The 27,647-nt window shown below is 38.6% G+C and overlaps 1 protein-coding gene across 6 annotated transcripts; it reads left to right on the top strand.

The window, feature by feature from the left end:
* The first annotated feature begins 310 nt into the window (after nucleotides 1-310).
* Nucleotides 311-26,014, top strand: PSEN1 (presenilin 1). Of its 6 annotated transcripts, none has more exons than XM_069017491.1 (13): nucleotides 321-377; nucleotides 905-1,038; nucleotides 3,002-3,145; nucleotides 4,863-4,901; nucleotides 7,751-8,007; nucleotides 9,339-9,480; nucleotides 13,085-13,152; nucleotides 14,760-14,980; nucleotides 16,835-16,933; nucleotides 18,251-18,334; nucleotides 19,179-19,352; nucleotides 21,387-21,505; nucleotides 21,816-26,014. In XM_069017491.1, the coding sequence occupies exons 3-13, from the start codon at nucleotides 3,062-3,064 to the stop codon at nucleotides 21,969-21,971; spliced, it is 1,443 nt and encodes a 480-aa protein (XP_068873592.1). In that variant the 5' UTR covers nucleotides 321-377; nucleotides 905-1,038; nucleotides 3,002-3,061; the 3' UTR covers nucleotides 21,972-26,014. The 6 variants fall into 6 exon arrangements, with proteins under 6 accessions (XP_068873593.1, XP_068873592.1, XP_068873597.1 ...); XM_069017494.1 differs by lacking the exon at nucleotides 321-377 and adding an exon at nucleotides 563-709 and having other exon boundaries at nucleotides 959-1,038; XM_069017492.1 differs by lacking the exon at nucleotides 905-1,038 and having other exon boundaries at nucleotides 311-377.
* Nucleotides 26,015-27,647: the final 1,633 nt, after the last annotated feature.

Raw genomic sequence — 27,647 nt, 5'->3', positions numbered from 1 at the left:
TTCGCGATTCCTCGTTGCTGGAGTTTCAGCGAGTGCTCACTCTGCTATCCAGCCAACGTGTCCTAACCGGTGCCTTTCTTCAATTCCCACCGACGCGTTTTGGTTTCAGGCACTTGCTGACGGCAAAGCTTTCGGCCTGTTCCTTCCGAGGCGCTTCCTCGTGCCCCTGCGCGCCGGGGTTGCCGGGGCCGGCTGCAGGTCCCGCCCCCAGCCGGTGCAGGGGTGCGGTGCGGCGGCTGCCCCGGGCCGGGACGCTCCGCATCGCCCGTCGGAAGTGAGGTGGCGGCGGAGGGCGGGGCGCGGGCCGGAAGCGAGCGGGGCCGGGCTGCGGGCGGCGAGGAGCCGGCGGCGGAGCGCGGGCAAGGGGCGCCGGGCAGGTCTGTCTGTCGGCGGGGACGCCGGCGCAGCCCCGGCGGGGCGGGCGAGGGCGCGGTGCCCGGCGGCCCGGGCGGCGGTGGGGGGCTGGGTGCGCTGCGCCACCGGGGGCGGGCCGGGCCCGGTGTTTGGGCGAGCCCTGCGGCACACGCCCACGGGCCGGGAGGGGCCCTACCGCTCCCCCACTGCTCAGACCGGGGCTGGGTTCGGTGTGGCTGTGCTGGGCCTGGGCAGCCGGTGACACCGAGCGGGGTCGGGCCGGGGCCTCACCCGCAACCCCAGCGCTGCGGAGGCCTCCCAGGGGCTGGGACCCCCGTGCCTCGGCTACGACGAGGTTACTCCGGCCCGGGGCAGGGCTGAGGGCGGGCTCCGCAGGGCGGCGGGGGTGCCCCCAAAGCGGTGGCAGCTGCTTCTTGCTGTTCACTTGAGGGAGAAAGCAGGGGTTAACCGCGCCGCGTTTGTCTGATCGATACTTGCTTTGCTTTCTCTTCTGCAAGGAGCTTACTTGCGTGTCACCTCTGTTTATTAGGCTAAATGTAAGCGCGTGACAGCGACAGTTGTAACTCCTGTTGTTCTGACCTAGGAAAGCCAAAGGAAGAAAGGAGGAACTTTTTTAGACAGGCTATTTTAACATTAACAGCTTCATTAGAAAAAAATGTCTTGGTGAGTCCTTTTCAGGTAAAGCAAGCAAAGTTTTAGTTTATGTCCGTTTATGCACAGTTCATTTATAGGTTTCATTCATTCATAGTTATGATTCAAATACAAATTCCATTTATTTAGAAATATTAAATAAAGTTGTTTGGGAAGATGTCCTGAATCCGTTTTCTGAGCTCTTGAGTTTTCAAAAGAAACTGTTTTAACAAATCATAAATTTTGAGGTTTGTCATTCAAACTTTGGTGTAACTCTTCCCTCAGTTACTCTTTCCTGTCTTCTTGTTCTCTCTGCTCCTCAGTAGCTGAAGGTTTTTTGTTTGGTGAGTTTGTGGTGGTTTTCTTTACCAGTCTCTAAAGTAGGATTTTGTGATTGGTGTTTCATTTTGGTTTTCTCTCCAGTAGTTTAATTAGAATTTTGACATGCTGCTATGTGAAAAATCCCATTCTGATAGTCCACATCTGGATGAAAATTCTCAGCTTTTTTTCCATTGTGGTTGCCCTGCCACTGAGAATACCAATAGCAGCCTTGAAACAACATTGGTTTTATTCTGTAGCCCAACCAAAGAATTAGAGTAAAATTTTAAAAGTAAGAGCAATGTAATTCATATTTATTTTCATCTAATCTAACATTTAAATTATATTTTAAATTAGATGTGCCTTATTTTTAATAGCAAAAGTGGAAGGTAGCTATTCTAGTGAATACTACATTCACTTTCTTTTTCCAAACAGTTTGTATGCCCCCACTAGACTTGTTAAATTGGTGTTGCTTCCTATTGGCTCTTCAGTGTGAGCTTCACTAAGTTAGCTGCTGAAGTTAGTAAGCACTGTGCCCTAGTCTTGTTTGATACATATTCATTTGTAAATAGAGAAACAGCTTCTGTTCTGTTTATGAAAATAGGCTTATCGCTCTAAGTAAGATACTCTCTTGCAACAGTTGTGTCTTGCTGCTGCCAAAAGTGAGAGGCTTTGTTTTGTGATGTCCTCCGTACTGATCCCTCAGTACCTTCGCTGAGTATACTAAAACAGCAGAAAAATATTATTGTTTTCCTGGATTTGTTTTCTTCCATTTTACTGAGTAAAATTTACTGTCAGGGGGACTGATAAGTGCTGGAGTTGGCACAAGGTAGGAGTAAGAGCCATTTGGGATGGACTGGCACTCCACCCTTGAGGTGTATTCATTATATATGTTTTGTGTAACTAAGCCTATTATTTATCTAGGCCTGCTCATTGTCTTCTAAAATTATGGGGTTCTTTCCTGATATTTAGTTAGGTCAGTCAAACTTCCTCTTACCCCTACCTTGCTTTATCCCCTCTTGTTATGGAGCATGTTCACACAGTTAGTGTAGGACAATTTTGTTATCTGAATTGCTTATGGAAGAACATACAAAGCTGTTACATGTGGCATGTTTATGTAGATATAGCCGGTACACACGGGGAACTGAATGCATGTTAGTTCTTGAGGCTCAGCTGAAATACTGTCTTGTGTAGCACTTAGGTACTCTGTGATACTCTTGCAGCATCACAGTGTTAAGGATATGTCTGGATTTTAAATAATCAAGTGTAACTCAGTCATCCTTGAAAATTACTGTTAAATTTATCAGCAATCCAAAACAGAACAACCTGGAACCATTGTGCTCTGATGAGATAAAATCATGGAAGTTGTGCTCTGAGCAAGTGTGGAATGCTTCTCATTTATTGCACAAAAAGAAATGGAGAACTGCTTAAATTATTAGTTTGTTGCTGTCTGACTTCTAGCTGACGAACTAATTTGATAACACTTAAGAGGCTCTTATTTTTGTGCTGGAAAATCCCTATTATGACCTCTTAGTAGATGTGATACAGTCTGGTATCATGGTTAGATACAAAATGATTGTCTTTGGTCTATGTGAACTCCAGAGATTGGAGTAGGGAGGGGAGGGAGAACCTGGTCATGTTAAGAACAAAGGCTTTTTACACATTTCTTTCCTTTCAGTATCCCAAGAGGAAAAGTCCATTTGGAGTGGAAATAAGTGATTCCCAGAGGACTGTCCCAATGACAGAGCTGTCTGCGCATTTACCCCAGTTTCAGCATGGGCAGCTGACAGAAAACTTCCCTGATACCCACCTCAGCAACACCGTATGTAACAAACAATTTTACTACCTGGTAGCAGTTAAATGGGGATGAATAGTTTGTTGGGATTAATTTTATCTTTCTAAACTGTTGTGGTGATAAGCAGTGCCAAAAGAAATATGCTGCAAAACTATCTGATGTTTGAAACTAATTTTTATGTACAGATAAGACTTCCCCCAGTTTAAAGTGGTGTTGGAGTGACCAAGCCATCAAGGATGAAAAAAAAAAAAAAAGGGGGTAGAACACTCTGGTATCAAACACTGACATCTACAGGATTTAGTGAGCTCTCTTGATCTAGCCTGGCTGTGGTTTGCTTGGTTCACAGGTTTCTCAGTCACAGAGTTAATTTTAGTCTAGGTAGAGCTTGAAGCCTGGGTTTTGATATTGCTATTGCTGGAGGACTGTTCCTATGCAGGAAGAACAGCTCTGTCTTGTCTTGTGAATATTCTCAAGGTGCTCTCATGGTTCTTGAGGTTTTGGGGGAGGAGGAACTCAAAACGTGAAATTTTATATGAGTGCTTTGAAAGACCTAAGTGCATACTTGTTGCTAAAATTACACCATTGTACCATATGTATTTTGGTAAAATCAGGTTTAGATGATCTACTTGGGTGTGGTGCTCAGGCTCTTAGACTTGGCACACTGTTCTTTGTTCCTGCTATAGCTCTTGAATATCAGGTTTCCTTGTGACACAGAAATGCTCTTGTGAGGCTGGGCCACTTGTAGCCATGTCTGTGGCAGTAATTCAAGAGAATGTTGTGATTCCTGCTTCAACTCTTCTATACAATCCAGCAGTTTAAATAGAATTTTGAAAAGTCCTCAGATAAGCATCATGCTATATCAATAAAAATATAGAACATTTGAAAAATTAAAACAGAAAAGTGGGAATGTTCCTACTGCATCCTTTCTCCTTTTACTTCAGAGGGAATGAAAAAGGTTTATTTTCATCTTGGACAGGTGAGAGATTAATTTTTATTGAACACTTCTGCCAGATTAAAAAGGCAGAGCTCAGCAAGAAACTGTGGGCTCACCATCCTTACAGATAACTTGGTGATGCTCCTTACCAGCAAGGGCTTCTATTTTCTTCTCACTGACAGACTGTACTGATGAATAATTGCCACTTACGCTTTTCCTTTCCATGATTAAGTAACTGTAGTTTTGATACTAAGTTGTAATGATATTTCTCCCCTTTACACATCTACTTTGTTTTTGTACATACCCTTTCCTGCTTAAGTATACTAGCTTCTGAAGCTAACAGTCAGCATGTGAAATCACTAAGTGCTATAATTTGCCATCTCTTCTTCTAGTCACACACAAAGAGTTCAGCCCAGTCTTCAATATCTGCCACTGCATAATGACCTTTTAACATCAGTGGTGTATGTGAGAACTGATTAAGTCCATGCCTACTGTCAGGAATGGTGGTCTGCTCCTGATGGATAAATCTGGATTTAATAACTAAAAACTTCTTATCAAATATGCTAGGTCTTTATCTCTTGGTTCAGGGGCAGCATTGGTCTGGGTTTGCTATTAACTATTTTCCCGATAGGGGGGAAAAAACACTATCATTTGCTTCTGATATTGTTTATTCACCTGAAAGCGCGTAGTTCATAACTTACATTTGCTTACGGTGTTACAACAGGTGTTACTGACTTTTTAGCTTCAGAGTTTTCACTTTTAACTATGTCTGAGGAAAGTGAAGAGTCTGTTCCTTTGCTTCCACTTCAGCAAGAGTCCATGGCCTCTGCTCTGTTTAATACTGATCAGGTAGGATATAAGTGCACTTTGTTCTTTTAAGCAGTGGGGCACGCGCATGTCACGTTTAGCTACACTTTAGTAGCCTGAAAGGACAACTTATTTTCTAGCTTTAACTGCAAATTAGAGAATAACTCGTGTAACTCTTGATGCTGATCTGATTTTCATGCACTGTGGTTTAGTATGTAAAGGTCTTTTTTGGTGTCTCTGTTCCTTACTAGTGAAGGGAATAAAATAACACATGTAGGTCTAATTTTTGCAGTTTTTCTCTTTTTGTTTGATAATACAGGTTTTTGTAGTGGTGTTCTTAGTTGATCAGGCTTTTCCTTTAGCTGTTTTTGTGTCTTCTCTGTGAAGCTGTAGATTTTTAATTTATTTCGTATATTTCTGTTCCAGAGATGGGGTAAGTGCTCCCTTGTGCAAGACTGTTATTACAGCAGAGAAAAAGCAACGCATTCAGCAAGTGTGCAGAAACTTTAATACTCAGTCTGCTCTGCTTGTGCAGCATTCCAAGGCTCTGTTCATCTCCACTATACTGTTACTTATGATTATCTTAGGTAGTTTATTTAGATGGTTAAGTTTATTGTTGTCCTGTTGTAGACTGAGAGAAATGAAGTATTTTACTATCCAAGTGAAAAATGTTACATTTCTGCTGTAATCTGTACAGAAATGGGTTTAGTTGTAGCCAGCATTTCAGGTTAATTAAACATGATCTCTTTATTTGCATTCTCCCATACTCCCATTTCTATCTGACTTCCAATAATTGCATGTGAGGACTTTATGCAAGATGCCAAGTGATTTATAATAAATCTTTCATTAAGTAAGAAATAATTTTGAACCCACCATCTTTTTCAGGGCATATTTCAAGTTAATGTTACTAAATTCAAACTAAGGTTAAAACTTGTAACTCTAAAAATCTAGTTGTGTCCTAGTTTTAATTGTTTAATTTAGACTATTTTAGTTTGGGTTTTCTTTCTCCTCTTACGTTCCATTTCCTTAATGAAAAATGAAACAGATTTTCTTAGAGGACAGATCTTGAAACCCTGCTGAGCTTGATCCTGAGGATACCACAAAAAAAATGGAAGAAATAGGCAGAGCATTTGGTGCATATTGTTACTTTGTACTGCTTTGTAAAAGCAAATTTTTCATGAGTTGGGGAAGTTGTAAAGCTTCAACCAGGGTTATAGCAGTGTCAGTATTTACAGTTTAAAGTCCAGGGACTTGTGCTCCTTAATCACTTAAGTGCTTTTAAAAACCCCACTAAGTTTCTGAGTGTGTACTTAACGTCTTCGCTTTTCTGAGGGTGGGGCTGGGAAAATTCTGTAGAAAGAATCTCTAAAATTGCTATATTGAAAAACTGCAGTGAATAATGAGGTACAAGTCAGCAGTTATGTTTGGAAATGCTGGTGAGATCAGGTAATTAGACTTTAACATTGCACATTTAAGGAAACAAACTACCTAAGTAAGAATACTTAAGGAAAAACAAATTATGTTATTTTCAGTGCCCTATCTTATGTCCAGATCAATTTTATGGAAACTGAGTGATATTTTAAAGGTATTGCAAAAGGTATCTTCCTTCAGTTTGTTGTACATTTTAATCTAATGCTGCTTTAGTGCACTTAGTCAATTTACTTCATTTAGCATGAAGTAATTCAGAAGAAATGAGATAAAGATTTTTGATTCCTCACAAAATTGTTGCTTTATCTCCTATAGTAAACCTCTAGAATTTGAACAGTACAGCACTGATTTTGGACATGGTAACACACTAAAAAAACTGTGGTTTGTATGAACTGTCACATTTTAGTGCTTGTTTAGAGTGCCTGATAATGGTTTTGTTTTTTTGTAGTCCAGAACAGATAAAGCGTAGAACACTCACTTATTGTGTCCCTGTATGTGTACACAACATATGAAAGGTGAATGCTCCCTGCTCTTGGGGCTTCTTGAAGAGGGTACAAAAGATTTGTGACACAAGGAGCCTGGAGTGCAGGCCTGACCATTTACTTGTAGGTGATCCCAGTTTGTGCTTTTGCTTCCATTGGAAGTTTACCACTGTCTTGGTGTTTGAATTATACCCTTGATGTTTCATGTACTATACCCTTCATGTTTCAGTATTAGGAAGGACAGGAAGCTCTTCCATATTTGTTGGTAAGAGTGGTGGAATTCCTTCAATGTCAGTGAAAGGATGTGGCAGTAGGTTCCTTGGGAAAGAAGAAAGAATCTGCATGCTTGACTTACTGCGCTAAAACTTTGGGATCAAATAGCACTCTAAAGACTGAGAATTACCTGAGTTTGATCACCATTTCTGTGTCATTCTTACTAAAAATGTGAGAACACAATACCTCATGAAAGGCCATTTTAATATATATTCTACTTAGTGTACTCTAGTGGCAGTAACATAGTAAAGGAAGTAGACATTTTCTTGCCATTTTCATGGGGAGGGGATCATAAATGTCTGTTTGGCATTATTCTTAAGGGTCGATACAGTTAATTCTTGTCAAGTTACAGGCGTTCCACTGTCATGCATCTTTTTACCAACTGTAGTTTGAACCAAGGGAAAAAGATGCCTTTATTCACCTTTTGAAATTCTGTTTAAAGGAAAGGTGACACAGGCTCTTAGATGCAACCAGCCTACTTTTGGCTATTGGTGTTTTTAATGTAAATGTTTCTAATGTGACCCTGTGCTCCCATTCTTTTAATAACTGTGATGCAATTAATTACTACTGTTCAAATCCCTGCTGTAGCAAGTGTTCTTGGCAGTAAATACTATCTTACATGTTTCCTCCTCAGGGTCATCTTTAGCTTAATGTACCAGCACATGATTGTGGAGAGTTGCTGAGGAAACTGGTTTTTATGTATTGCAGAATGACAACAGTGAAAGACGTCGCCATGATAATAGTGAGCGCAGAAGAAATGACAATGCTGAGTCTGAGACTAATGGGCAGCCACAAAACAACATTCAGCGAGTGGTGGAGCAAGATGAAGAAGAAGATGAAGAGCTAACACTGAAATATGGGGCAAAACATGTGATTATGCTGTTTGTGCCTGTCACACTTTGCATGGTGGTCGTTGTTGCAACTATCAAGTCTGTCAGCTTTTATACACGCAAGGATGGACAGCTGTATGTATCAATATTTTTCCCTATCTTTCTAGTGGACTTAGATAAATTTCTTTAAACTGCCATTTCTGCTGGAGTCTGATTCAAGCAGTGAACTTCCTCTTGCCTCCCTTTTCCCCTTCTCCAGTCCAAAGATAGTTCTGTTCTATTCCTTCCAGAAACCAGACTCTTCTCTTTGGGGTACTGTTGATATTTGTTGTTTGTCTGGTGACCAGTGGGGATAGTATCTTGGCTGTTACTGCTTAATTCAAATCCTAGTCCTCATTTTAATATTTCATCATACTCTGTGGTATTTATAAAATAAACTCAGTTGTGAGCCAAAGCCATTTCACGTGTACTATGCAAGAATACAAGCATTTTGAAAAAGGAACAAAACTATTAGTGTAAATGAAATAACATTTATGCCATGTTCTGGTTTGGCCATGCTATTTGATAAAGAAATTCAAATGCAAGGGGAATATAACTTCAAGAGGTTCACTTCTGGTGAAGTTATAGAAACTTTCCTGGCAGATGTCTCTGTAGAATTTTTTTGGATTTTGGTAAAATATTAATGTTGCAAAAAAAAACCCCAATTCAAGTGAAACCTGATTTGAGAGAAAGGGGGCAAAGGAAGAACACTGAGCCTGTCAGAAACTGCAGCAAGCCATAGAATCACAGAATGTTAAGGAGTTGGAATGGACCTTAAAAGTCAGTCTAAATGTTCCACTGTGAAAACATTTGGACAAAATGATTCAAAGTGTGTTTGGCTTTGAAATGTTTGTATAATACAAGCATGTCATAAAATGTTTCAATAAAACATTAGAAGTTGTTGATCAAAGAATTTTTTTTTTTGAGATTTTATTTATGGTATTTTCTCCCTGCCTCGCCTTCCCACCCCACAGTGAAGTAGTTGGCCCAGGAGGTTGTTTTTCTTTAGGAAAGAGTGAGTTGAGCCTGTATGTTGTTTTGTTAAAATCACCAGGGAGCCTTTCATGGTGAATCCATAAGTGAAACTCCAGCTGCACTGGCAAGCACGAGTGGTGGCATGGGAGAGTGGCAGTGAAACATGGCATGGGAGTAGCCGTATTGAACAGTGGGCAGTTGCAGGCTTTATCTGCTTTACAAAGCAGAAAACAGTAATAATCTAAGAATGTAGGAAATGCAGGTCTTGTAAGGAATTCAGATTTGCCTAGTATGATACTATGCCACCTTTCAAGTTTTGCCTTAGTAGAAAATAGATGTTGCTTCTACAGCTCTGAAATGAAAGATTACTGCAATTTTGTTTGATGTTGACCTCACATACCAGAAACATCTGTGCATTCAGTGTCATTTCAGTTGACTTTTTGTTTTTGTAGCATCTACACTCCTTTCACAGAAGAGACAGAGACAGTAGGACAGAGAGCCCTGAATTCTATTCTTAACGCAGCCATCATGATCAGCGTTATCATTGTCATGACCATCCTTCTGGTTGTGCTTTACAAGTACAGGTGCTACAAGGTGAGTAGCTTTGCTGGCTTTATTTGTTAGTACAGATGATTTAGAGAATGGAACAAAATGAAGGCTTATCAAGGATGAGTGAGCAAAAGTAGCAGAATTGGTGATTTAATTCACTGTTTCAATTTTGTGGCTTCTGTTCGTTTGACACAAAGCAGGGCAAAAGGCCCAGTGCTATTGCTGCCATCTGTTCTGTCAGTTAGAAATAGGGTGACATTGCTTTCTATTCTTTTGAAATGTTCATGCACTGAAATCTTTCTGTGGTCAAGAAACACAAAGGACAGACTTGGTCGTACTTTGAGGGCTCCCCTCTCCCACCCTGTCCCCGGTACAGATGTCTCCCATCAGTGTGGTGTGTGCATGGCTGTACAGACCAGGCAGTATTCTTACGGCAAACACAGAGACTCTAAGGCTCTTTGTGGAAGGCTTCAGTCATGTAATGATGTCATCTAAGCAAGTCCAGGCTTAGCATAATTAATTGCAATGTCACCTGCATGGGAGGAGTTGTCCATGAAAATTCCTTGTTTGTTTTGGTCTTAATAATCATTTGACAAGGCTTAGCCTAATAAAACTTCTCAGTATGCAGCCAGAACCTTTAATCTGTTTCACAGTTGTAAAATAAGTAGTGGGATTCAGAGGATTGCTTCAGTTCATTTTGTTTTCAAGAGGAAACAATGGTTTTGGTCTTCATGTCTGTGGGTGAAACCCCTTTATAAATTATCTGTGGAGTGACTGGGGAAATTATTTTTGCCTGAATCTACATACATTGTGGGATACTGATTTTTAAAGAATGGACCTTCACTTTTATCATAGTGTGGTGTTACATCTGAACTGACAACGTGTTATTAAACTGGCAGTTCTCTTCATTCTAATGAAGCCAAACAACTACTGTGCTGTAGCTGGATTCCTTAGTAGCCAGTTGATTCTCCTCAGATGCTCAAGGCATCACCTAGTTTTTACTAAGCATTTTACATTTCTGGTTTCCTTCTTGATCTTTTAAGGCATGGCACATTTTCTTTACAAAAATAGTTTTTCTACTAAAAATTAGAATTATTAGATACCAGAAATGTCCTGTGGTTATATTTTATGCTAATTACACTAAATAATTAACTTATTTTTAGATCTCCTAACAGAATAGTTCTATGCTGATGTATCAGAATGCTGTGAAGTGTAGCTACCTGTCCATTGAGTTCTATTTTACATGCACATGTTCTATATGTAGATTGCAGTCTAGATTACGGGGAATGAAATTTATTATGAAAGAACATTAGGTCTTCATCCAGTAGCGATAATTTGCTTATCTTCACAAGATTTTTATCTGAAAACTCTTTTGAAGAAAGGAAATACTATTTCAGCTTCTTTATTGTTAGTTTCCTGTGGTTGTCCTGCACATGATATGTTAAGCATGATCCTGATTCTAGCTCCTCAATTTAACCAGAAACAGCATCTTTGAAGGGGATTGTATTTGATTAGCTTTTTCTTTTTAATTTATCATTCTCTGCATTCTTCATTGTTTCAGTCTGCCTAACCAAAATCTGACTGCTGTAGCTCATTTTAATTCTCTGCATCCTGCAATCCATCCTTAATTTTTATTGAAGTTGTAAAGCCAAACTTGTACCAGCAATCAGTTTGTGTTGAAGCTGTTGTTAAATGAAGAATGAAAATTCTTTAATGAGAAGGCAAAAAACCTGTAGTGGTAACCTGCTAGTTAAAGAGTGAGCAAAACTTACAAGAAGTACGTTGGAAAAGTCACTTGTAAGAAAAGAGACTGATGATCTGGAAAATGCTATAGTAAATGAGGTACATACTGAGAATAAAGCAAACATCTGTGTGTAAAATGCCATCTTAGGTGAACTCTTGAAAGTACCTCCTCTAGTTCTGCTGACAGTAGTTATGCAAGGTGTATGTAGAAGTTTGCTGTTCTACGGCCTTGGTGTTTGACGCTGTTAGCATTTACTATTTTTTAAGTGATAAGAGTTTAAGAGCTTATATTACAAATAGAAGAACTACAGGTAGAAGTCAGGAGATAGCTTTCTTTGCTGTTTTCTTAAAATAGTGTCAAGTAATTTTACAGAGGAATAAAGTTACTCTTGTTAGGTCCCTACTTAGTAGCTTTACAAGTTGTTGGAAAATTTGGTTCTGTTTCAATCAATACCTACCAATATTCACCTTTGGAACAGTTTGTTCTCCCACTTTCTGTGAGTGGTGACAATTTGACGTATCAAGACAGATACTTTGGCAATTTCCTGCAGCATCTTTATAGGTACCGTGCTTATTACATGTGGGGATTTCTTAAGTCTTTTTGAGAACATCCAAGCAAAAGCCAATCTCTTAGATTCGTAAGTTAAATTACAGGTTTTATTAGGTTGAAAGTTAAATTTGAACCTCTTTTGAGAGACAGCGTGAAGGAGGAGAATGAATGTTTCAAAAATGGCTGAGAATTTAAAAAATTCCTATGAAAAATTTAGCATTAGACTCAATGTGCTAAATTACTAACTGTAATGGCTGGATTCTTAATTTGCCAGAAAGTCCTGGTTGCATAACATAAGTGTGATTCCTTTACTCTGTCTGCATATGGACTTTAATTTTAAGTTAACTTTTGCTAAATATTCTAAGAACTATAGCATAAGATGCATTTTACTACACATCTTTAAGAAGAGGACAAAGAGATAACAGTTTTTTAACAGTTTCTGAATACTTTGATCTGGTATATGTATATAGCTAATTTAGCCAGTTAATTTTCCACTGAGTGTGTCTGTACAAAGCAGGATTCCTTATGTAGCTTTGATTCCTTGATGATTGCTTCTGACAGGTTGTGTACTTGCAATACTGGGTCAGGTTTTGTATAAGAGATTCTGTGCTGGGACTTGGACAAATGCATGTTCATTCTCAGTTAAGAGATGTTAAGAGATTACTGGAGTTAACGGGGTCTTCAGTTTGGGTTTTTTCATTTTGTGTAAGTACTACAAGAGCGCACTTCTGTCAGCATAAAGTCTTAAGTGCTTGTCATTCCCAGGTTTAAATCTTTAAGTGTCCCTGCTGAATACAACACTCAACAGGGTTTCTTATTAAATTGTTGGGCATGTATGTTTGCTCTCATATCAAAATTAGGGATTATGTCTATAGATGGCTGATAGAGAATATAGAAACCCTTATATAGTCATTCATTGATGGCATTTCAACAGATAAGCACTGAAGGTTTTTCTGGGTTCCAGCATTTAATTCTGTAACTGCATTCTGAAAATTATTTGAAATCAGAGCAGCACAAAAGTGAATCATGTTTTCCATCTGTGTTCATGCTGGATGATTCTGCTATGTTATAATGCCACTGGTATCAAAATGGTCTAAAAATATTCAAGCAGTTGTTTTCAGTAGAGCTAAAGAACATCTACTGAAAGTCCACAAAGCACTTAAAATTCTTAAGTGTAAAGTGAAATACACCAGTGTGCATGGAGTAAACATGAATGTAGCAACAACCAAAGAGAGAGATTTTTAAAAATAATTTTCTTGCTTTAAACAAAAGGAAAAATAACCTTAGAAGCATTTTTAATAGACACTAAATTTAAAATAAGTCTAAAAACATCTGTATTGTTCTCTTCTTCTCCAGGTGATCCATGGTTGGCTTATCATTTCTTCTCTTTTGCTGCTTTTCTTTTTCTCATTCATCTATCTGGGGTAAGTGAACTAAAGCATTAATATGCTATTTTACATGTATTTATGTATGTATTTATTTTAGAGCAAGGCCTTGAATCTTAAGAGGAATGATAGTGATTAAGCTATTGCAATAAAATTTTTAGTTTTATGTAGGCTGATAGAGTACACATTAGAGAGAGTGTGATTTATGGGTTTATAGTGCCTCTGATTAGGTACAGAAGCTGTCCATCACATGCATCACCAGAATAAGCACATCTTGCTTATCAGAATAAGCATATCTTGCACAGAGGAGCTTGTTCTGCTGGCGTGTCTTCTGATAACTTAATTTTTCATTGACATATGACTCAGGGGCAGTTATTTACATCATGGCTTTGATTGTTAGCTGTATATGCAAAGGCTCTTTGCATGGGCGTTGTGGAAAAGAGTCAGCTGAAAAGAATCTACTATCTCACCAAAATATAATCAGTGCTTTTCTTCTCAAATTTGGAAGCATGCCCTTGTCCAGACATCAAGAAAATTCAGCCAAAATACTCAGTGTTGTCTAAAATGAGCAGCCTCCTCAGGGTTTGTAACTAGAGTTATGTCATTAAATTATTATACTCCGTATGTTCCTATGCCAGTTGATGACAAACGCTTCTCTTTGAAAAAGCTTGTTTAATTTGGTGTCTGGAAGGAGAATGTGGTCTTCCCTTCAATCACAGATTTTTGCTAAAAGTGATCTGTGATGCTTTTTGTGGTCAGTAGTTGCTCTAACCCTAACAATGGCTTTTGAAGTACAAGGCAATTCCTTTATCTGTCCTTCCTGCTTCACAGCAGTGCTGGCTTCCTTTTGCCAGAGGCTCAGAGAGTGAGGGGGTTTGTAGGCCAATTGTACACGATGACAGTAAGGGACATCCTGTTAACACTGTACATCTCAAAGGTCAACTGACAGCTGCAGAAGACAAATTTCCTGGAGGAAAGTATTATGCCAATGATAGGGTTCTTAGTGGCTTGATGAGTTGGTAGCAGCAGATTCTGCAAAAAGCCATCAAAACCATTTCTTCCCTGAGTCAGCAGGAAATCACCTTGACTTGGTGATGACATTTGTCTATTTTGGTTTTGCTTATTGAGGGTCTTAATTAGTTCATAGTATTTGGTGTGACAGAGACATGGTTCATCCAAAAATAAAGCTTTTTACTTCAGTGTGTGTGTGGAATAATGGAATAAATGTGTTATATTTGAAGTTAGCAAATCATTCCACAGGCAGCATGTAAGTAGAGAGAGATCTTTGTGTGCCTTTAAAGATTCATTATAACTTCACAAGTTCTGATTATCCTGATTTTTAGAAGTTCTGAGTATAATCAAAATGACTGATTTTGCAGTAATGGCCTTTCCCTTGCTTTGATTAAGAAGGAAATAGAACATTAAGGAAAATTTTCAGAAGAGGAGAAGAGTTGTTGTGAAGCAAACACGGGCAAAATTAATCCCATTGTGAAGAATAGTTAAGTACTAATTGGAGAAAGAATTTTTACATTTATGCCAGTACATTGAATATGAAATTTTTTAAAAGCTATTCTGATGTTTTCATCTGTTATTTGTTTCCATTGTTTCAAGCAAATGCAGTCTATATTATTTTCCTTTTTTTTTAGCGAGGTTTTTAAGACATATAATGTTGCCATGGACTACATTACGGTGGCACTCATGATCTGGAACTTTGGTGTTGTGGGAATGATTTGTATCCATTGGAAGGGTCCTCTTCGGCTCCAGCAGGCATATCTCATTATGATAAGTGCTCTCATGGCCTTGGTGTTCATTAAGTATCTTCCTGAGTGGACTGCATGGCTTATCCTGGCTGTCATTTCAGTGTATGGTAAGTCTGGGAGCAAGGCACAGTCACAGGTCCTGTGGTGGAATTTCTTTTATTCCCTGACTTTTCCACTTGTCTGACTAGACCTTTAAAAAAAAAGTGTGTGTGTGGGTATCATCCAAAGCAGCAAATAAGGTGATTACAGACTTCATAAATAAGATCATGATCCTAAACTGAGATCAGTTCCCTGCAGCTGAGGGCTTTGTGTTACTGTATGATCCCATCTTCCTTCTTGTTTCCTGGACTCTCTAGATTCTCTGGGGAGGAGAACTGAAGTAATTCAAGAGAGGAGAAGATGAGAGAGACCCATTTTGATCTTTTTTGTTAAGGTGGAGAACTTTCAGCTTCCCATTTTCCCCAAGAATATTTGGAAACTCTTTTACATTCAGAATTTAGGAGCTTGTTGTTTCTGTACAGTCCCATACAAATACAGATCCGCCCAACCTATGACTTGCTCAAATTTGTGGACATAGAAACAACAATCTGATCCATGCCTGGTAATAATATAGTGAGAAAGAAGGAAAGAAGGATTAAGAGCAGTTTGTGTTGCTCAAAGTCTTTTTATATTTAGAAGTATATAGTTGTAAGATCTGTTTCCTTGGCTTTTTTTTTTTTTTTTTAATTCATTGTAGTTGTATACTGCTCTTTTCCAGAATGATGGCTGACAGAAACCTAGATGTAGTTTTTCCATAAAGCTTTAGGGGGCACTGAGTACTTGGTAAGAAGATCACTGTATCCTAAATACTGATTTAATTTCCAGACTAAAAGACTAAAATTCAGTTACTTAGACACAATTAAAACATTACAGCTAAGTGAAGGTGTGCTCTTAAGTTGAATTTTTTTGGAAGCATGTAGGTGTGCTGAATGTGTACTCTCAAAGTCACTGATCATGATAACGACTGAGAATCTGTCCAGATATAAGTGCAGGGGTTAATAAGATTTGATTAGCTCTGATATGTCAGTGTACTCCTTAAGTGTTCTATTTCTTCAGGAGGAGGAAAATTGTCCCTTGTGTGTATGCTCATGGATCACAAAGCACATTAAGAAAATCTTCCCGTCCCCATGCCCCATTTCCACCCTTCATACAACTGGAACAAATCTGATTGCTCTGAGCATTCAGCCTTTATTCACTGATAGCAGAGCAAAATTACTCTTGAGATCAACTTCCAAGACCATGATGTAGTTGCTCTGAGTGAAGGGGATGTAAGTTTTCAAAGCCTGTGACCCCACACCAAGAATTCTTTACTTGAGTGGAATCAGCAGTGGTTCCAGGGCATTTGGCTCAGGTGCAGAAGGCCTCCTCTGAGCAACACACAGCTCCTGACAAGTCAGCTGTTCCTTTCAGTGTTAGATTTAGTTTCAAATTCATTTAAAGACATCTGCTGAGTGGACAAGTGTGGAAGTAGTAGCAGTGTTAGAGCTCTCTACCCAGATACACCTGCTTCATAGGAATTAAGTAAGCCTCACCTGTTGTCTTTTACCATTAAACTTAGGTTAAAGGAAAGCTTTCCTAATAGAAAGTAAGCTTGGGTATTTCCAAGATGTTAGTTGGAGAGTAGCTTTCTTGAATTATTCACAGGTCAACATATAGGCACAGATACATTTGTAGTTGCGTAATATCTTAAGCGAGGAATATTATGTTTTAAAATTTGTATGCATATTATAGTGATATGTAAAATAGGTTGCACAACTGAGAATTTTAATAAGCATTCCTGTAGGATACTGAATTGTGGCCAAAGGCTGTCTTTGAAGTCTGTGTTCAGGATGCATTTTCTTGCTACAAGTCTCTCCAAGTGTTATAGAAAAAAACTTAACTATGTCTGCAGGGATGGAAGATCTGTTCACTCTTCCTTTCAGATTTGGTTGCTGTCCTGTGTCCTAAAGGTCCTCTTCGTATGCTAGTTGAAACAGCTCAAGAGAGAAATGAAACTCTCTTTCCAGCACTTATTTACTCCTGTAAGTACGTTTTGTTAAATTCTTCAAGCTTGCAGTCACCCACTCATCTGAAGAAATTTTCTCATTTTTCTGGGTTTTAATAAGATGCTTTTTAGCTGGAATGCTTGATCTGTTCACTTGGGCCTCAGTTTTCATTTCACTGTTGACTCAGAAATGTGGAACATCATCTGACTGGACATTTCAAAATAAAAACCAGCATGTTGTGTTCCAAAAGACAAACAGGAAGAATGGTAACAGACCTTGTTTTGGACAAAATAGTATGTCCTTAGGCTATGAATTAAGCCTGTTCAAAGGGAGCACTTGTTTTCAGAAAATATTTTCCAGCTTTCGGTCCTTAAATAACCTGTGTCTTAGTATAAGGAATGTGAGAAATTGCTAGAAAAAGGTTTGTGTGACTGTTTTCTCAAGAGCTTGTCCTTTTTGATATGCTGCTTTTTTGATTTTTGATAAGCAGTTATGAAAAATAACCTATTGAATTAAACTTGCAGTTGTGACCTGTGTATCAATTAGTACATAATTCCACTGTTTCTGTAGTTCCATGTTGGTAGTTGTAGTCATGTGGATAACAGTAAAAGAGGCTAATCGTAAGTCATTATGCTACTGGTGCTCCAGACGGGCCTGTATTTGGAAGCAGGAAGTGTGCTGCAAACCAGCCACTTCAGGGAAAGCTTACAGTGGAGAAAGGGGAGGGCATTCTTTATCTGTCACTGGCTCTTTATCTATCACTCTTGCACAATTATCAGTAAAACATGGCATAGCTGCCTGTTATTCTCTTTTGTGAGAGGAGAGGTTAACACTGAGACCTTGAATTAAAATACACCTTTTACTTGTAACAACATTTGGTTACCTCCAGATTGGAGAATTTTTTGTGATGGTGGAGGCAGAAAACAATTAACTTTGATGCAGATACTCCCTCTGAATTGACATAGCTCTGTAACAGTGTTAAGAGACCTTTTTACTTGCAGATAAAGGAACTGATTAATGAAAATAAGTAAAGAAATTGTTGATTTTCAGAGCAAGCCTCATATGTAGAAGTAATTTGTCTGGGAACAGATGTTGCCTTTTTTTTTTTTTCGAAATCTGGTAGGAATAACATTTTATTCACCAGTTTCTGTAAATGTGTTGTAGCTGGTACTGGCTGTGTTCCAGATATTACTGTGTTTTAATGAGGGTAAAATTGCCTGTTGGAAAAGATAGTTGTATCAAAAAATCCTATGAAAAATGAGAAATAATGGATTGATGCTAACACTATCTCAGAATTGCATACATCTGAGGATACAATTAGCTATGCTGTTGTGGTTTGGATTTTTTTGATAGCAACAATGATATGGCTTGTGAACATGGCTGAGGAAGATCCAGAAGCCCAACGGAAATCCAAAAACTCCACCTACAATAAGCAGGGTGAGTTTTGCTTTGACAAACCTTTGTCACTTTATTGGAATACATCTTTATGGATACTTGTCTTTCAGTTTTTTAAGAGTCCTGGGTGCTGTAGAAAAGTGAAAGCATAGAGGCCTAATTAAGAATGATGAATCTGTCAAGACTTGAAAAAATGTTTACTCATTGTGCAGTTAATATTCATGCATTCATGTTTCTGGGATCTGGGATGTTGGTGTTGAAATGACAGTATAAAACTATTTAGTGAGCTCAACTGCTTGTCAAATTGGGATGACATAGTATAATACCAACTCATTTATATTTGTATTAGACAGAAATATGCCTAGCCCTTTTGGCTATGCAGATAGTGTTTAAAACTTGGAGTTTGTTTATTGATATGTGTTACTAAAGCAGAGTGCAGTTTCTGAATTTAACACGCTGGAAAGCGTCCATGTATATGTAACTTTCAGTAAGTTTTCTATTTTACTGAAAAATTAAGCTGTCAATGTTGACTAAAGAAGCTAATTAAATATTAGATGAGAGTTTATTCCTTAAATTGTGATCTTTGTTAGGTCACCACAGAACTTCCACTTCCATGTGGATGTACTCCTGAATATTAGGACTTGAGTGCAACATGTAGATGCTGTGACTGCAGAGTGTACATTGACTCCTGATTGTTAAAGTAAATACTAAAATCCTAAGTGAGGATGTCTTGTGATTGCGAGGATGTCTTCTAGCGTTAGATGTTGCTAAGTATTATGGAATACCTCTTTTTATCTTGCTCTTCTATGATCTTGTATGTGGAGAGACTTTTAAGTTTTAGAAGGCACATTTTTGGAGGAGTCTTAAATGCCTTTCTTCCTTTGAGCTCCGGCAAGCCAGACCCAGAATGAAGATGCTGAAGCAGATGATGGTGGCTTTAGTCAGGAATGGCAGCAACAAAGGGACAACAGAATAGGACCCATTGAATCAACACCTGAATCACGTGCTGCTGTTCAGGCTCTACCCAGTAACTCTCAAACAAGTGAAGACCCTGAAGAACGTGAGTATGGACTACTGTGTCTGAAAAGCTTATTTAATCTGAAGGTAGTCAGTCAGGCATCCTGAGTGCACAGATACAGGATTCTGTGAGCTAATAGCAAGCTGAAGAGATGCTCTTGCTCAAGATCAATACTGATATGCATCATAGGAATAATGTTGCTTTTCAGTAGCATTTCGTTTTGTTGCAGGAGCGAGTAATACTGGCCAAAATGTTCTTTAGTTTGATACACAGACTCAAAACTTTTGTTGCACAATCTGTTTTCGGACAATTACACAGTCAGTTGCATTAGCCTTTGTCTTTTTCATGCAGTGTTCTGCTGTGTATCACCTCTTCTGGATTTTAGGTCCTGTAAATGCAGTCACTACCAGGTGGTTTTGCCTCAAGATTAAACTACTGTAATCCACTTGGTAGGAAGCAATGTTTAAAACCTGATTGGAGACTGGAATGAATGCAGAATGCAATGGGCTTGCTTAGTTTTTTCCAGCATCTAGCTAGAGTGTATGATATCAATTTTCCAGCATCTAGAGTGTATGATATCAATATTCAGATACCTGTTTTAACAGACTCATGGTTTCCAGTTGGAGTTTAAGTTGCTATTAAATTTGCAAAACTCTAAATAAATTAGGGTGTGCCTGTCTAATAAACTGCTCTCCCCATGTGAAACTGCCATATTTTAGCAGATGCAGCTACTTCCTCTGATTATCAGGTGCTCCTCTGTTTAAAACTACAGAGATTTCTACTTTAAGAACAGTTTTAAAATTTACTTTGTCTCAATAAGTCCAAATTCAGCATGCTGCAAATCGTTTTTCATTTCCAAAGCTTAAAAAAATAACATTATGATTCAAAAATTTTAGCAAGGTGGCTATTTTAGTTAGTTAACTTTTTAACTAAAACTCTTGTCTGGCCAGGCTAATAATTTTTCTCCCTCCTGTATTCTTGCAGTGAGTAGCAATGATCCAGTCAGACTTGTCAGCCAGCATTAGTTTACTAGAAGTTTGGAGCATCCAAGGTCTGTTTCAGCAGTGAAAGGGTGTTTTAGTGCTTAAGAGCTTTTAATGAACACACTGTTCTAGGCATTTATTGGAGGCCTGTCGAGAGAGAGTAGGGTTGCCTTTTTTCTTTTATGCATTTTCTCCCTTATTTTCTTTTTCCTTTCCCCCTCCCCGCCCAATGATTAACCAGGCATCCACTTATGTTTTGATGTTCTTAGTTCCTCTTGGAACTCCAAAGTGAACGTTGGGCTGGACTGTAGTGAGGTGGGAAAGTAATCAATAGGCCAAATAAAAACAGCTGGTCACCTGATGTTGGCCTTTCTTAGTTAACATCTTGGACTAAAAGCTCAGAAAGTGAACTGGCATTCAGAAAATCTTACCGTAGTTGCAGAAATAACTGAGTATTGTGCTTCCAGAGTTGTCACTAAGATGGTAATTACTATTTAAAAGAATAAGAGATAATGAATTTTCCTAATCCTCACATTTTGGACTAAGTATGTTGAGTTTTTGCCTCTGTGATATGCTCTGTACTTAAACACAAGTGCTTTTAAGAACCACCTTCATAAGAATTTGGTAGGAAAATTGGGAAGGCAGTGGAATATTTTGCAATGTATAGGTTTCTAACTGGCAAATGAAATATCATCTGTAGGGAATTTATTTTTTCCCCTCCCTCAGCCAGTTTAAAGGAATTGCTCTTCCGTATTCTGTTGAATATGACAAGACATCCAAAAGTGGACACTCCTCCACAAATAAAATTACAGATATCTCAGTTTGTATATACTGCATATATATGTCCAGGAAAATAGGAGCATAAGCAAATTCTAATTAAAGGGTAAATTAATTGAGTAGTATAGTATTTCTAAGCCATCTTGTTTCACAGGAGGTTATTGCTTGATTCAGGAGTGGTACTAATTTTGAAAATTAAATGTTATTTTTAGCAAGTTTTGTTAATAGTTAATGTAAATGTAATTATTCTTTGATAATTACTGATGTGCAATATTAGTAGACTGATAGTTAATGCTGCCATATGTTCACCTTGCAGGAGGAGTAAAGCTCGGTTTAGGAGACTTCATTTTCTACAGTGTCCTTGTTGGCAAAGCCTCTGCAACAGCAAGTGGGGACTGGAATACAACTTTAGCATGTTTTGTAGCCATATTAATTGTGAGTACAATGTAAAATTATAATAGGGATAATTTCTAATGTTCATCAGGGAGAAAGTTGTAGCTGCTGCATTTTGTCTTTGATTTTGTTAATTGGGGGGCCAGACTGAAAGCTGGTGAGGACCTTAGCTGTGATTTTCATTGGCTGTACATCTGTCGCTTAAGTCTTTAGTTTAGGAAGACATAAAACATAACCTGTAGAATTAATATTTTTTTTATATATGTATATATAAAATATAATCTTTTGCTTGTCAGAGTTCCCTAATTTCTCCCTATGTTTTTTGTGTTTTGTTTTTTTTCCTTCCCCTCAGGGTCTGTGCCTTACACTTCTGCTTCTTGCCATCTTTAAGAAGGCCTTACCAGCTCTTCCAATCTCCATAACCTTTGGGCTAGTTTTTTACTTTGCTACAGATAACTTGGTGCAACCCTTTATGGACCAGCTAGCATTCCATCAATTTTATATCTAGCAGACATGATGCTGGAATGGATATTTGTAGCAAATCTGGGAGGAGGAAAAATGGTTTTCCCTCAGTTCTCAAGCGAGACTGACGTTAAATACTCAAGATTCCAAGCCTGAATCATTACAACTTCCTCCGATGGTGGTTTTTGGTTTGCTTTTTTTCCTGAGACAACTGCTGCACTGGGCACCATATGAATTTTCCTGTGTAAAAGTGGCTTCTTCCTGATGGCCAGTCTAAGCCAGGTGCTGTTATAGCAGAGGTAATCTGGTATGCGTATCTCTGGTAAGGACCGCCTGTGTGAAAATTGCTAATGCTTCCACCAGCAATGTGATCTCTTATCACAGGCTGATTGTTTTCACAGCACTAAGGGTGCTCAGGACTTCCTTGATATTAACAAAGGAACCTGACAAATCACATGGAACCTGTCCCTGTAACCGCTTGAAGAGAGCAAGCCCAATCTGGACTTATTCAACAGTGATTTTTTAACAGTGGAGTCCCAACTGTGTAACAGGAAAGGACTTTGTAGCAATTGGACAAAGGGAGAAAGTACTGTCACTCTAAGAGTGCTCCATGACTTCATAGCCTCCGTGCCTGAGTGTGTTTGGTTTAGTAAATTTAAAAGCTTTTTTCTTTGGTTTTTTTTTTCCGCACTGGAACTAGAGCCTCTTCTCGGTTTCAGTACTTTGTATTTTCAAGCATGGAGTGCACCTTCTGTACACCTGCTCCAGTTTATGTAGCTGCTTAGACTTGGACTGAATTATTTGGCAGTAGAGGATCATAAGGTCCTAATTTGGATCTTACATTCTAAAAGGTTAATAAACTGCATGAAAAAGCAATTTCGGGACTTACTCTTTGTGCTCTTGCAAATCATTTTGCTAGAACACCATTTCAAACCCTGCGTTTGAAAATAGTCACTAACAACACAGCACGGACTGCATCACTGGTGGATGTTCCTTCTGTTGGCATTCTTACGAAATAAGTAGGAGTTTGCAGCAATCCCAGATGGAGTTTAGCTTGCCAGATCTAGAGATCAAAGTGCTATTAGGAGCTCTTCTAATGCATCACTGAAATTCTTGGTCATGAAAAATATGGTTTAGAGTTCTGTTGACCTGAGTATTGGTCACTCAGCCATCTAACACCTCAGGCTGGCAAGGATTTTTTTTTGTGCAGTGTCTTTATTGGTGAGGATACTTAAGTTAGGTGAGAGATTGCTTAGTGTCACCAAGGAGCAAAATTTGTGACCCTCTTCATTTTAATTACCTCTCATGAGGAACTGGTGATTGGCAAAATGAAGGACTGTTCAATATCACTGAAAAGAAGATAGGAGATTTTGAACTTCTTACAAGAAGAATCTATTTGAACATTAAAACTGCTAACCTCTGATTTCTTCTTTATTTGAAAGAACTCATTTATGAATAATTGCTTGGAAATGAGATGGATGAGATGAAGTTGGTTTTGCCATAAATTCTTACTGTGTACAAGTAATGTTTTTTCTTGGGAGCCATAGGGAGTGGATGGGCATTCTGTTACACTTGCATCTTGATACTGGAGTCCTTGCCAAGTAGAGCAGCTGTCAAAATCCTGACACTAGCTCCTTTTACCTTTTTTTTCCTGGGGTTTTGTTTCAGTGCCTAATGGATTCAAAGGACTGAAACATCAGAGATGCTCACCAACCAAGAAAAAAGGCTGTGATGTATAAATCTGCTTTAAAACCAAGAAAGGCTTTCTTTGATTGTCCTTAGTAATGTATGTCTTTTCCAGTATGGCTTGTTAACTGTAGTGTTAGCATTTACATTTTCATAACATACATTGTCTTGTGTCATCTAAAGTACTTTTATTCATCTCATTTGTGGGCTGATTCATTGTGGATAACATTAATTAACTAACTATATCAAAATTGCTTGCAGTGACTTTTCAAGTCAAACTTGTTTGTGCTTTCTAGCTTAAATTATTGTTCCATATTTTGTTGCAATGAAGTCTGACTTAAAACAGGTTAATTGGTGAGGGATTTTTGGGATTTTTGTCGTCATTTTTTGGTTGGTTTTTGTGTTTGGAGTTTTTTTTAACAAGACTTTGAGTTGTTTATATACCATTGTAACTTGTCCCTTTCCTGAGCATTATATCTAAGAAAATTTCCCCATGTGTTTTATTGGGCATCCCAGCTGTAGTTTCATTGTATAGAACAGGTTTGCTAAGAGTTGGCTTTGCTAGCATTTGTGTATCTGAGCTGGCTCTCAGTTAAGGGTTGTTACTTAAATGCAGAAGCCATCTCTCTTATTTCTTTTTTGGCTTCAATATGCATCAGGGGAGCATTAGCTCCATTAAGACTTGCTTTAGAATCTATATAAATGTACAAAAGCCTTTTCACATACCTGGATGGGCATTAGATGTACAACCTAAAGAAGAGCTCAGAACCTTCAAACACTAAATTGTCAGTCTTCCACTTCCCAGAGCTGCTTCTGTTATTCTGAAGTTTTAATTTCTGAGCTGGTGTAGCGTTACAGTGATGGAGAAACTGTTTTTCACAGAAACTGTTCAAGTTTGTGTTTGAATCTCAAATTCAGAAGGGAAACTGCTTTTATAGGCAACTATATGTTAAAAGTACACTGCTTATTACCAGGTCTTAAGTACACCTTCAAAAACCAGATGAAATTTTCTAATTTGCCCTCTCAGGCCAAGTCATAGTAGCTTGTATTTCAAATGATATCTTGCATCTAAGGATTATCTCAGAAAGTAGGTCCAAATAAGGTTTAGTTGCCAATAGTTTTTGTTTGCATTTGGGTTGTTACTACACAAGTGTGAAGGTTGTGTCACTTTCTCTCCTTTGTCTTGAAACACCGATCTAATTTGAGGTTGTGATTCACCTTGGTTAGATTGTTGTAACTGAAAGATTTCTCGTAAGTAGTCTGTGTTTTTGAGAGAGTTCCCATTATTACTAAATTAGTATGTTAATGACAGCACATTAGACTGTAGTTCTGAAAGAACTATTGTGTAACCCAAAGTAGATTCATCTCTTCTGTGCTCAGGCAGATTGACTGGTAACTGTTGTGTGGCTGTTTCAGTGTTCATACTTTGAAACTGGCTATCACAGTAGCTTTCTCTGCCCATTCAACTTATATCAATAGGTCTTCTTCTTTGACTAAGCTTCAATTCTATATATAAATATGAAAACATAATAACAAATTACTACTTTCCTAAAATCTAGGCACTTCCATTTGTCTCTTTTTTTTTTCTTTTTTTTTTTCTTTTTTTTTTTTTCTTTCCCCCATCTGTTGGGGGATTTAATCCAGGGCAAAGAAAGAGAGATCCCTGGAAGGTGGTCTTACAGCAAAGGCTTAGGATACTGTCGTATCTGTGTATGGCTATTATGGTCACACTCAAATTCAAATGTCATCTGTGTGAGCTGTATCCTGAAGGTGTAAGCATGTGATACTGCAGCACATTCAGGATGGTTCTGGATGGGTAGATGATGACTTCTTTGAGCCAAAAAAATCAAGGGCTGTGCTCCAGTAAAAATGGCTGATCTCAATGTACAAAGCAGACACGGGCTATTTCAGGCATAGGAGACTGGTGCTTCTTGGATATATAGATATATATCTGTACCTATGGAGATATAGATTCATGTACTCTGGACCTGTAGATGACAACTCTTCTGCCATTAGTACAGTCAAGGAGTAAATATGCAGAAGTAAATGTTGGATGGATGGTACTGTTCAGCAAAACTTATCAAAATGTTTTATTTAAATAATTACTTTTGACAATGCTGTTGAAACAAGTTTAATAGATTGTGGAACATGTCTGCACTGTGATTGCATCTCAGTGGTAACTTGGTCATTGGAAATGTTGACACATGAACTAGAATGGAATTCTTTTACACTCAAAGCATTTGCCATTTTCTTTTTTACAGACACTGGTTTGTACATAACCTGAATTGAATGTGAATGTTTTTTAAACACCTTTCTGGTTCTTGATAAGATACGGTTTTGATAGATTATTGCAAATTTTCCTGTGTTTGTCTAATTATTAAAATAAAAGTTGCATGGATCCTCGTTCATCTTGTCTTTACTGCTTTATTTTAAAGCCATCAATTAAAGCTCTTGGAAGCATAAGCACTGTTTTTTATTCAACATTTAATGAGTAAGATTCCTTTCTTAAGGCATTTAAGTAGCTGCCTTATTTCCTCGCAGAAGAGCTTCAACTGATTTTTGTAGAATTACCTTTCTCCTAAAAAATACTTTTTGTGTTCCTTTAAAGAGTCAGTCAAAGCCTGTTTCAAAAGCACCCATAAGGTATAATTAAGGCACGAAAAATGAAAGTATACTGAAACACCAGCTGGCACAATGAAAATTACCAGGAAAAATATATAGGATATTCAGAAAGGAAACACTTCATGAACAGTGTTGTGTATTGTTATTTTGGAGTTGATTTCTTACCAATATGATTGAAATGGAGCTTTTTTTTTTTCATTGTTTGGAAAAGTATTCACTGCAAAGTTCAAATTTGTTTGAGTTGACTAACTTCTACTGAAGAGTTTTTTTGGGGGGAGTTACCTTTGTCTCTGCATGAAAGGCCTAAGTAGAGGTTCATCCTGAGAAGTAGAAAGTAAAGTACAGGTGGTGGGAGGCCTGTGTGGATGAGCAAGGAGCTCCTAACTGAGCCCAAACAGGAAGTGGAGAAGAGGTGGAAGCAGGGGCAGATGACCCAAATGGAGCATAGAGTTGTTTTCTGATCTTGCAGGGATAGTGTTAAGAAAGCCAAGGCCCCTCTGGAATTGCATCTGGCTAGATATGTAAAGGGCAAGAAGAAGGGAGACATTCTACAATTATGGGAAGACATTTTACAGTTATATAATGGCAAAAGGAAGACTTGGGAAATAAAGGTGCCCCTTCCCCCACCCCTGCTGAATGGGGCAGGGGACCTTGTGACAAATGACTTAGAGAAGGCTGTGGTGCTTATTGCCTTCCTTGCCTCAGTCTTTATTGGTGAGACTGGCTTTTAAAAATCCCTTATCACTAAGACCAGAGGGAATGTCTGGAACAGGTCGATAATCTTGGTGGAAGAGGTCAGCTTAGGGAGCTTGCAGACAAACTGGATGTACTTAAGTGTATGAAGCCTGACAGGTTGCATCCATAAGTGCTAAGGGAGCTGGCTGATGTCATTGCAAGGCTGCTCTCAATTGTCTTTGAATGGTCATGATAGTTGGGAGAGCTTCCTGGAAACTGGAAGAGAGCAAATTTAAGTCCTCTCCTCAAGAGGAGCAGTGAAGAAGAATGGGAGAGCTACAGGTCATTCAGCCTTGCCGCTGTCCCTGGGAAGCTGACGTGGAAAATCATGCTTGAAAGCACTTCCAAGTACACGAAGGACAAGAGGTTGATTGGTAGTAGCTAGCATGGATTTGTGGAGTGAAAATCATGCTTGGCCAACCTCTTTGCCTTCTACAATGAGCTGGATGCCTTGCTCAGTGAGGGGAGAGCAGTTGATGTTATTTACTTAGACTCTTGTAAAGCTTTTCACACTGTTTCCCATAACCTCACCATAGACAAGCAGATGAAGTATAGGTTAGATAAGGGGATAGTGAGATGGGCTGGAAGCTGACCCGGTGTTCATGCCCAGAGGCTTGTGATCAGCAGCACAGAGTCCAGTTGAAGGCAAATCATTAGTGGTATATCACAGGGCTCAATA

This window comes from Aphelocoma coerulescens, chromosome 5 (genome assembly GCF_041296385.1).
Source record: "Aphelocoma coerulescens isolate FSJ_1873_10779 chromosome 5, UR_Acoe_1.0, whole genome shotgun sequence".
NCBI lineage: Eukaryota > Metazoa > Chordata > Aves > Passeriformes > Corvidae > Aphelocoma > Aphelocoma coerulescens.
Note: the sequence above shows the minus strand (reverse complement) of the source record. Positions and strands in the feature narration are given on the sequence as shown.